Genomic DNA, 11,802 nt, shown 5'->3' on the forward strand with positions numbered 1-11,802 from the left:
AAATCATGTTACGATTGCATATAGTCGTTAGATGCACTTAAATTAGTGAGATTTATTAATATCTAATAATTAGATATAATTATAACCCAATACAATAGTTACACCAAAGTTTCCCCCAATAATTATTCGGATACTTATAAATTGGTGACCCCTTAGTAATTTTACAGCAGCTTGCAAGTGCCAACTAGTGAAAAGTCATCATTCACAATCTTCCAAGTGAAACAGGGGATATACAAAGATTAAGACATGTCATTTTTTTTTTCATTCCGTTTCATGTAACTTACACCCAAATATATAAATAATATAAAATGAATGGAGAGATGCCGGAGCAGATCGGCAGGGTTTGAATATGACCTTTGGCGCTTGCTTTTTTTTGTGATTTTTTTTTTCATTTTTTCCTTCCTGTCATTTTATCATTTCTTTGGCTTTGTCTCTGTTGCGGGTGTTACTGCATGCTAACTGTTGCTTGACAAAGTTTGCTAGCTTTTCCTTTTGTTTATTAATTTTTTTATGGTCACAAAGTATTACTCGTTCTATTTGACAGTGATGTGAATCAATTTTTCAATTTTATATTTTGTGGTCAATGTGAATTCAATTTCAGTTGTCTCCTGCAATTATGAAAAAATTGCAGTCATAATATGGAAAAGTACGCGGGCAAAAATTTTGTAAAAGCTTCGGAGTGATACGGGGAATTCACTTACTACTAAGGACAATTGGTGGCAAGCTATTCCATTCATTTTATGTCCATCCATCTATTTAGTTATTGAAGACTAGTGGTCTATTTATAAATTTCAGATTGTTTCTCTCTCTCTCTCGAAATAACAATATTTAAAATAGAGTAATGATACAGCTACAAACTCTTGTACAAACTTATTTTGTACAAACTGACGTGACATTAATTCATTGGTTGAATGAAAATATAAATTAATAAAAACAAATCATGTGGGACAAGTGATATTTAATTCAACCAATCTTATCATGTCATATCAGTTTGTACAAAATAAGTTTGTATAAGAGTTTGTGGCAGTATCATTACTCTTTAAAATATCTCTTAAATTATTATAAATTTTAATTTACTCTCGATTTAAAATGGAGCATGTCAATAAATTTTTTTTCTTCTTAATAAAATTGACGTAAGTTGTGTTTACAGTAGTTTGAAGTTTGAAATATTTTAAAGATTATTATTCTATAAGGGAGTAATATGAAATGAAATTTACTTTTCATGTGTGAAATGAAAAAGGACGAAGCAAGTGTCCCTGCTTTTATTTTATTTCAAGGAGGAGTCATCTCACAGACTTTAGCTCTTAACATTACATTTTTTCTGGTTACATTTTTATTTTTTATTTATTTTTACACATGCGTGTGGGTTGCTTTTCTGTAAGCTCCTTAATATATATTTAAGACAAATTATGGAAGAGATGGGATTATATCAAGATGATCAAACCATGTAAAAAAAGAAAAAAGAAAAAAAATTAAGAAGTAAGACACTGAAAATGGAGAAGAGATGGAATCAAAAGATATTCCAAAACAAAGCAATCTGTCCCCTTTCCAGGGCAGACTTATCAGGTTTAAAAAAGTACATGCTTTGGATTGGTAGTTGCAATCAATTGAAAATAAATAGGATCCAATGAAATTTAAATTTCGGAGAAATAAAATAATCATGCAGATTTTTAAGATTTTAATAAGAGATACTAATATCTTATTTTGATTAATAATATTCTTTCACTGTGTTAACTCAAAAAAATATATTTTAAAGTTTTACAGTAAATAAAAATATAATATTAAAATAAATGTGACAAATATATATATATATATATATATATATATATATATATATTAAATAATTTCAATAAAAAAACATTTTAATGTTTTACAATCTACTACACATATTTTATTAAGTTAATATAATTTTTCAAATAAATAGGGACATAATATTAAAATAAATTTATAAAAATTTAAATTATTTTGAATTTAAAATAATTTTAATATTATTAATATTTTATATATGTTTTATTAATTATAAGAATTATTTAACCCAAAGTTTTTTTATAAATATTTTCAGTGGATATAAATATATTATTTATACTTTGATTATTTAACCATTATTAGTCTACAATTATTTATAATTATATTTTCATTTATTAGAATACAGTTAAAGTCAAATCTTTTGCACTTTTACCTAGCTAGAATTATTGCACACAGAGAAATAAACATATATTCTTTATAACTTTAGAAATCGGTTTTTTTTATAGCTGGGAACAGAGATGATGATTATTATAAGGATGGAGAAAAGGATAAAAAATATCAATGATTAACAAAGTCTCTGTGCAAATTGATTTTAGCAGTAAAATAGTGAGCTGAATGATGTACGCGATTAGTGGTAATAGAAATCTTCTCATAAATCTCCTTTTTGAGTTATAGTTATTTTATTTCCGAAATATCCTTTTTCTTCTTTAATACACTTCTAATTTTTCATTTAATTTTTTTATTGTTAAACTCAAAATATTATTGTGATATTTTTCGTGTCTTTTGCAATCTTATTATTACTCTACACACGAATTAAAAAAATTTTTTAGGTGATGAACTTTTGAATGTTAATCTTGGCTTAAATTTCACATATTTTACATTATAATATAAAATTAATTACAAAAATATTTAATCAATAAAAATTATAAAAAATAAATTATTTTAAATTTATACAATTTATTTTAATTAGATAAGCAGTAACAACTACAAAAAGGATTTGGTTATGAAATTTGTTGCAGCTTAATATTCCACAAAAGCAAATCGTAATATTCCACAAAGGAGTACGATCCACAAAAGCAAACAACCAGCTGGATTTTTTTATTAAGCTACAAATTAAAGTGGAATCGTTTATTAAACAACAAATTAAAGTTTGAATATTTAAGTAGTAGTGCGTTAGATGATTAGGCTCTCTTATTAAAGTAGTCCAGAATCGAATATCTCTATTGTTTGTGGTGTTAGTGCACTTGTAAGCTAATTTGTCAAATATATTAAACTACAAGTGCTGACAACAAGTGCGATGCTCTTTTTCTAAAGAGAATTAAAGTTGGTCCCGAATAGGACGTGCCTAAATCTGTTTAAATTTTTTCCAGTAAAACTAACAGAGGTCATTACTAGAATTATTTATATTGTTTTATATTTATTAACAAATTTTAAAGTCAATCTTTTTAATTATTATTCAAAAGATATTATAATTAAAAAATAGTGTCTACTATTAAAAATTTAGAAATTTACATTACCGTTCTCTTAAATCTCTAAATATTTAAGATGTAATTGTTATTTTCCTTTTATATATATTAGGAAATAGAACCGCGCTTCGCGCGGTTTGAGAAAAAAAAATTAGTATTATTATTTTTTCTCACTTTGCATTTGATGAAATTGATAAAAAATTATGAATTATTTTTTTTAAGATGAGACAGCCTCATAAAACTAATGTCATTTATGAAATAATTATTTTTTTTGTTAACTTTTAAAATATATATTAATATGTATAGTGTAAGTGTACATACCTTATACCTTTTGTAGTTGTTGATAAGTTCCAAGTTATACTCAACTTGCTAATCTGTTAGAACTTTTATATATCTTTTTTTTCTAACTAGTTCCAACGATCTCAATATCACCCACACTACATAAACTTCTGACAACGTCTGTAATATTATGAAAAAATAATATAAATATGTTAAAACATAAGGATCAATAATTTCTAATATACACTTAAAGATTAACGAACATTAATAATTTAAAAATAATATCTGAGAGGATTGTATTATCATTCACACGTATATCAATCAAATTCAGAGATATGAATTGAAATCTATTAATCGAAATCTTAACAGTTCCTTCTTCTAAACTCTTAAGTGAAGTTATAAGCAAGAAAATTAATTTTATACTGATTTGAAAGTAGTCTGTACTCGCCTGTAGTTGAAACAACTTTCAAATTCTTGACACTATACAAAGAACCATCACTCAACATGTGCCTAAACCTTGTCACTAAATTTTTCTTAGTTGTTGCATGCATTAGAATGTCCTATAAAAAAGAAAAACATGCTACATTAAGCGTAAAACAATTGGGAAAAAAAAGAGAAAATAAGGGGAGAATGAATTTTTTATACAACCTTTTCATCAATAAAAATTATGTTCACACTAATCAATTATCCATTCTTTTTAGTATTAACAGACTCCCACATCCTAAAAAACATAATCCTTATCATCTAACTATCTTTATCATTGTTCAACTCATGAAGAAAATAGTACTTCATGAAGCACACAATACAAAAACTTTAAATAAGTCAAAAATAAAATCATGAGGATATTTTTAAAGAGGATATTGGTTAAATATTTAAAAAAAACTCAAACATAACAAATATTAAATACTTAATGTTTAAAGAGTTTTAAGAAGTCAAAAGACACAAAACAAAATGTTGAATAATTAAATATGAGATTATTGCATTAAAATTATACTCTAATGCCATTGGTGAGAGAAGATGAAGGAACCTTCCTTCATTTAATAATTAGTTTATGTATTTTAAGCCACTAAAGTTTAGTTGTTGGCTTAATAAAATAAATGAATGTTTCAAGACTTATAATTAATTATTATTAATGGTTACATATTGTTGAATTTAATAGAAAGATGAAGAGACATGTAATCTTTTGCAATCTAATAATTATTTTCTATTTTTAATACTTTGTAATGTAATTATTTTTTAATTGCAACCAATTTATTAAATAATAGAGAATATAAGAAGATGAGAAATGGTGATGCCACATCACCTCCTGTAGTCCCAGCTTTATATATATACTAGGAAATAGAACCGCGCTTCGCGCGACTTAAAAAAAATTAATATAATTTTTTTCTTACTTTGCACTTGATGAAACTGATAAAAATTATGAATTAATTTTTTTAAAGATGACACAACTTTATAAAACTAATATTATTTATGAAAGTTCATTTTTTTGTTAACTTTAAAAATATATATTAATGTGTACACAATATTTTCATCAATAAAAATTATGTTCACAATAATCAATTCTCCATTCTTCTTGATATTAACAGACTCCCATATCCTAAAATCTAACCTTTATCATCCAATTATCTTTATCATTGTTCAACCCAAGAAAATAGTACTCTATGAAGCACACAATACTAAAATTTTAAAAAGTCAAAAAATAAAAACACAAGAACATTTCTAAAGAGGATGTTAGTTAAATAATAAAAAAAACTCAAACATAATAAATCTTAAATACTTAATGTTTATAGAGTTTAAAGAAGCCAAAAGACACTAAACAAAAGGTTGCATAATTAAATATGAGATTATGACATTACAATTAGGCCCTAATGACATTGTTGAGGGAAAATGAAGGAACTTTCCTTTCTATATTAATTAATTGATGTATTTAAAACACTAAAGTTTAATTATTGGCATAATAAAATAAATGAATGTTTCAAGACTTATAATTAATTATTATTAATGGTTACATATTATTGAATTTAAATAAACAGAGGAAAGGACATGTAATCTTTTGTAATCTAATAATTATTTTTTATTTTTAAAATTTTGTAATGTAATTATTTTTTTAATCTCAACCAATTTATTAGATAATAGAGAATACAAGAAGATGAAAAATAGTAATGTCACATCACCTCTTCTAGTTAATTAATTGATGCATTTAAGCTACTAAAGTTTAGTTGTTGGCTTAGTAAAATAAATGTATGTTTCAAAACTTATAATTAATTATCATTAATGGTCACATATTGTTGAATTTAAATAGAAAGAGGAAGAGACATGTAATCTTTTGTAATCTAATAATTATTTTCTATTTATTTTTTATTTTTAATATTTTGTAATGTAATTATTTTTTAATCTCAACCAATATATTAGATAATAAAGAATATAAAAATATGAGAAATAATGATGCCACAAATCTTAATTACTTAATATTTATAGAGTTTGAAGAAGGCAAAAGACACTAAACAAAATGTTGCATAATTAAATATGAGATTATGATATTAAAATTAGGCCCTAATGGTATTGTTGAGGGAAGATGAAGGAACCTTCCTTCCTATATTAATTAATTGATTTATTTAAGCCACTAAAGTTTAATTGTTGGCATAATAAAATAAATGAATGTTTCAAGACTTATAATTAACTATTATTAATTGTTACATATTATTGAATTTAAATAGAAAGAGGAAGAGATATGTAATCTTTTGTAATCTAATAATTATTTTTATTTTTAAAATTTTGCAATATAATTATTTTTTTAATATCAACCAATTTATTAGATAATAGAGAATGCAAGAAGATGAAAAATAGTGATATCATATCATCTCATCTAGTCCTAACTTTATTATCTATGTAAGAAAATAAAAAAATAGTAATGGCACAGCACCTCCCCTAGTCTCATCTTTATATATATATATATATAGATATATAAAAACCACGGTGGTGAAACTTTATTTAATATTATTGATTTAAATAACAATATCTCAATTAAAAATGAACAGAGAAGAAATTTCGGTGGGTATATTAGTCTTTTACAATTATCATGATTAGCCCTTCCTCTTGTAACGTTGGTCAGAAAAGTTTTCTTTTACTTTTAACGTTAGCGGCCTTCCTTATATTTTATTACAAATTAATCCTAACAAGAAAAAGCGAGATCATATTCCACAAAAGCATAAGTGACAAAACAACCAGTTGGATTCTTTTATTAAACTACAATTTAAAATGGTTTTAAAGTGGATTCTTTTGAATACAGGTGGGGTAGACGATTAGGCTTTTTCAAATTCTTGTTTTATTATTTTTCAAAAACTAGTTTTTGGTAATTACAATCGGGTCATTAATCATTATTCAGTGTTAGTTTTATCTTCGGGGGCAGTGGGTAAAAGGCTAAATGATAATTACTACCTGTTTTTCCTTCAAAAGTTAGTGGCTCGTGTTTTGCAAGTGTGAACGTGCGATGCTCTTTGTCTAAGGGCAATTACAGTGGGTCCCGAATCGGACGTGCCTAAATCTTTTAAAAAATTTTCCGGTATAACGGACATAGGCCATTACTAAAATTTCTCTTCCACAGGCAATTACAGCAGCTCGAGTTTATCAAACTCAACCAATTTTCTTTCTTAACAAAATCCAAAGATGTGTAGCATTTTTCAGATCACATGCGATGGTGCTTTTTTCAATCGTTGCTTGGATTGCTTTCTTGGAAAAGCAGCGTACATAAGCAACCTCCAAGATAATCTTGTAGCCTTGGAGACTAAAATGGGAAATCTGATCGCAGCAAAGAACGAAGTGATTATGAGGGTTGTCGCTACTGAACGGCAACAATTGAGAAGGCTGGACCGAGTGCAAGTGTGGGTTTCCAGGGTGGAAGCTGTTAAAATTGAAGCTGATGAACTTATCAGAGACGGCTCTCAAGAAATTGACAAATTATGTGTTGGAGGCTACTGTTCTACGAACTGCACGTCAAGCTACAAGTTCGGGAAACAAGTGGCTAAAAAGCTACGAGATGTGGAGACTTTAATCGCCGAAGGAGTTTTTGAGGTGGTGGCTGACAGAGCTCCAGAGTCTGTAGCAGATGAAAGACCTACTGAGCGAACACTAGTAGGCTTGCAATCACAACTTGAACAAGTCTGGAGATGTCTTATAGAAGAATCAGCGGGAATCATTGGCCTATATGGTATGGGCGGTGTTGGTAAAACTACACTATTGATCCATATCAACAATAAATTTCTCGAGAGTCGAACCAACTTTGATTTTGTGATTTGGGTAGTAGTTTCAAAAGACCCGCGACTCGAAAAAATTCAAGAAGATATTGGGAAAAGGATAGGTTTGGTTGATGATTCATGGAAGAGTAAAAGTGTAGAGGAGAAAGCTCTCGACATCTTCCGGAGTTTAAGAGAGAAGAGAATTGTATTGTTGTTAGATGATATATGGGAGCGGCTTGATTTAACAAAAGTGGGCGTTCCACTTCCCGGACCAAAAAATACTACCTCAAAAGTCGTATTCACAACCCGTTTCTTCGATGTTTGTGGTAGCATGGAAGCTCACAGGACGTTCGAAGTGGCATGCTTATCAGAAAAGGATGCTTGGGAACTGTTTCAAGAAAAAGTAGGAGAAGAAACTCTTAAGAGTGATCATGATATCGCTGAGCTAGCCCAAACCGTGGCCAAGAAGTGTGGTGGTTTGCCGCTCGCACTTGTTACTATTGGTCGAGCTATGGCCAGCAAAAAGACAGCCGAGGAGTGGAGACATGCAATTGAAGAGTTAGGAAGATCAGCTTCAGAGTTTCCAGGTTTGGGAAAAGAGGTGTATCCTGTTTTAAAATTCAGTTATGATAGTTTGCCGAATGAGACGATTAGATCTTGTTTCTTATATTGTTGTTTATATCCTGAAGATTATGGCATTCTTAAATGGGACTTGATTGATTGTTGGATTGGTGAGGGATTCTTAGAGGAATCTAACAGGTTTGGTGCAGAAAACCGAGGATACTACATTGTGGGCACTCTTGTTCATACGTGTTTACTAGAAGAGATAGAAGATGATAAAGTAAAAATGCATGACGTTGTTCGTGATATGGCTCTATGGATAGCTTGTGAAACTGAGAAGGAGAAGATAAACTTTTTGGTTTGTGCAGGTGCTGGATTAAAGGAGGCACCGGATGTTAAAGGATGGGAAAATGTGAGAAGATTGTCATTGATGCAAAACCAAATTAAAGTTCTGTCAGAGGTTCCTACATGCCCTCATCTCCTCACTTTATTTCTTGACTTTAATAGAGAGTTAATGATGATCGCGGGTGGCTACTTCCAATTTATGCCTTCTCTCAAAGTTTTGAAGATATCAAACATTGGGTATTTCAACGTTTTGAAATTACCTTTGGGGATGTCAAAGTTGGGTTCACTAGAACTTCTCGATATTTCACATAGCAGCATAGAGGAGTTACCAGAAGAGTTAAAGTTGTTGGTAAATCTGAAATGTCTGAATTTGAGGTGGACAGATGTGTTAAATAAAATTCCACGGCAACTAATATCAAATCTTTCAAGGGTACGTGTGTTGAGAATGTTCGCTACTGGCTATGATCGTTTTCATGAAGCATCAGAAGACAGCGTTTTATTTGGTGGGGGTGAAGTTTTGATACAGGAATTGCTCGGTTTGAAATATTTAGAGGTATTGGAGTTGACCTTGGGAAGTTATCATGCTCTCCAAATTCTTTTGAGCTCAAATAAGTTAAAAAGTTGTATTCGATCTCTTCTCCTCTTCGGGTTCAGAGGTACAAAGTATTTTATTGATGCTACGGCTTTCGCAGATCTAAAGCACCTCAATGAATTACAGATTCATGATTGTAGGGGGTTGGAAGAGTTGAAGATTGATTACACAGAGATAGCACAAAAAAGGCGGGAACCTTTTGTTTTCCGCAGCCTTCGTCGTGTTACTATGGTTTCGTGCCATAAATTGAAAGATTTGACATTCCTCGTTTTTGCTCCAAACCTCAAGTCTATTTCGCTAGGCGATTGCGATGCTTTGGAAGAAATAATCAGCGTTGGAAAATTTGCTGAGGTTCCTGAGATGATGGGACATCTAAGCCCTTTCGAAAATCTCCAAAATCTTGACCTATCGTATTTGCTGGCTTTGAAGAGCATCTACTGGAAGCCATTGCCTTTCACTTATCTGAAAGAAATGGTGGTAAATGGGTGTGATCAACTTAAAAAGCTTCCACTCGATTCCAGCTGTGCAGAAGAGCGTAAATTTGTTATTCGCGGAGAAGCACACTGGTGGAACTGCCTTGAATGGGAGGATGAAGCCACTCAAATTGCTTTTCGTTCCTGTTTCCAGCCTTATTCCTGAGTGGTGGTTGCAAAATTTGATTTCTGGTGTGGTCTTTTATTCTCTGTTTTTATTTAAGTTTCTTTTCCTTTCCTTTTCCTTTTTTTTTTTAATTTCTCCTGCAAATCACAATTAAACATTGAATTATATGGAATTAATGCTTTATAAATTTGCCGGCACTGCCTTTTTTTTTTTTTGTCGGAGTGATACTCTAGCTTTTGACTTTTGGTTGTCAAATTCTGCTCTGCCTTTTTAAATTGATGCTTTATTTATATTTTCTTAGTGATTTAGTTTCCTGTCAAAAGACGAACGAGAAGAACATTTGAATTAAATAAATGCTCGCAAATTTGCGGTAAAAAGATGTAATTAGCCGAGAAAATATTAAATATAGTAGCCCTCTTTACAGAAAATCAAGTGGAAGTTAATTCAGCAAGTTATATTCTTGATTAATTCCTTTTCTGAAGTTTTTATTTTCTATGGTCAATTATACCTTCATACTAAAAATTGCTGCTATTGGGTGTTGAGTGTTATGCTAAAATTTTGCCCTATTTTGGGCCAATATTTTAGAAGTGAAACATACTTCAGAGTTGAAGTAAACTTTGAAAATAGAGATAATGATTAATTTAGAAGAGATGCAAGTAAAAGATATTCTAAAAAAAAAAAAGCAATATGTCCCTTTGGAGGGCAAACTTGTCAGTTTGAAAAAGTTACATGCTTTGGATTGATAGTTGCAGGATATTTGTTTTGTCACTGTGTATTAGGTGCGTTTGGAATTGAAGTGTTGTAGTTTTTAAGTTATAATTGTTGTAAAAAAAAATTGTAACTATAAAACAAAAGTTAATAATATATAATAAATTTAAATTTAAATAATAATTTTAATAAAATTATTAAAGATATAATAGATTATTTATTATACAAGTGAAAATTATATCAACATATCTTTCAAGTTACAATAGTTATTGATTACTAAACACTTTACTGTTGTAACTTTTAAGTTATAGCTATTTAACCTCAATTCCAAACGCATCGGAGAAGTCACGCCTAGTGAAGAATGTTATGAAAGAGCAAAGGATATTCCTAATCGAGCTCTATTTGATTATGTATCCAGTGAATGGATGTGTTGTTGGAAGATATTTGAGTGCATTAGTTCATTTGTGTCGGTCAATGTGCTTTTAATGATTTTTCCACTTGTTTGTTGTAAAAGATTATTGTAAATTGAAATGAATTGGATGTTGTAATATTTTCTCTTTAGTGGAATTTCACCTTGTATGTATTCAGTTGTGTTGTCTAAAATTTTACATTCGAATAAGTTTTCACCTAAAATATTAGCATGAGTTGTGGCCCTTGAAACTTTGGTCAAAATTATTGTTATTATTTCTTACTAGATGTAAACTTTTTATTAAACCTCGTTAACATAATTCTTAATTAAAAGTATAGGTTAGTGTCGGTGCAGAATTTGCAACACCAAATCCTGCCTAGGCAAGTGTCAAAAGTGCAAAATAAATGAAGAGAAAGCACGAATACATGATTTAGATTAGGATAGAAGGAAACTTAAATCCTAGAGAAAAGGATAGCTATATCCCAAGATTTAAAAAAATAGTCATGTAGATTTTTAAGATTTCAATAAGCGACTAAGATTTTCTTTTGACAAATAATTTCCTTTAGCTCTATTAACAAAAAAAATAAAGACTCAAATATTTTATAATAAATAAAATATAATATTAAAATATATGTGATAATATAGAAATTTTAAATAATTTCAATCCAAATAAATAGTTATGTTTTACAAGCTATTAAACATATTTTATTAAATTAATATAAATGTTTTATAAAATAGGAACATAATATTAAAATAAATTTACAAAATTTTTAAGAATTTTGAATGTAAAATAATTTTAATATATTAATACGTGAGATTTTTTTATTATTATAAAAATTATTTAACTTTAAGATTTTTTAA

The 11,802-nt window shown here is 28.9% G+C and overlaps 1 protein-coding gene across 1 annotated transcript in view; it reads left to right on the top strand.

The window, feature by feature from the left end:
* Positions 1 to 10,262, top strand: part of LOC102607529 (probable disease resistance protein At5g63020) — a 155,549-nt gene extending 145,287 nt beyond the window's left edge. Inside the window, exon 3 of the mRNA XM_052444839.1 lies at positions 8,560 to 10,262. Within this exon, the coding sequence (XP_052300799.1) occupies positions 8,560 to 9,863 (1,304 nt within the window). The 3' untranslated portion in view covers positions 9,864 to 10,262. The remainder of the gene's footprint in view (positions 1 to 8,559) is intronic.
* The last annotated feature ends 1,540 nt before the right edge of the window (positions 10,263 to 11,802 follow it).

The sequence above is a fragment of the Citrus sinensis genome, chromosome 7 (genome assembly GCF_022201045.2).
Source record: "Citrus sinensis cultivar Valencia sweet orange chromosome 7, DVS_A1.0, whole genome shotgun sequence".
NCBI lineage: Eukaryota > Viridiplantae > Streptophyta > Magnoliopsida > Sapindales > Rutaceae > Citrus > Citrus sinensis.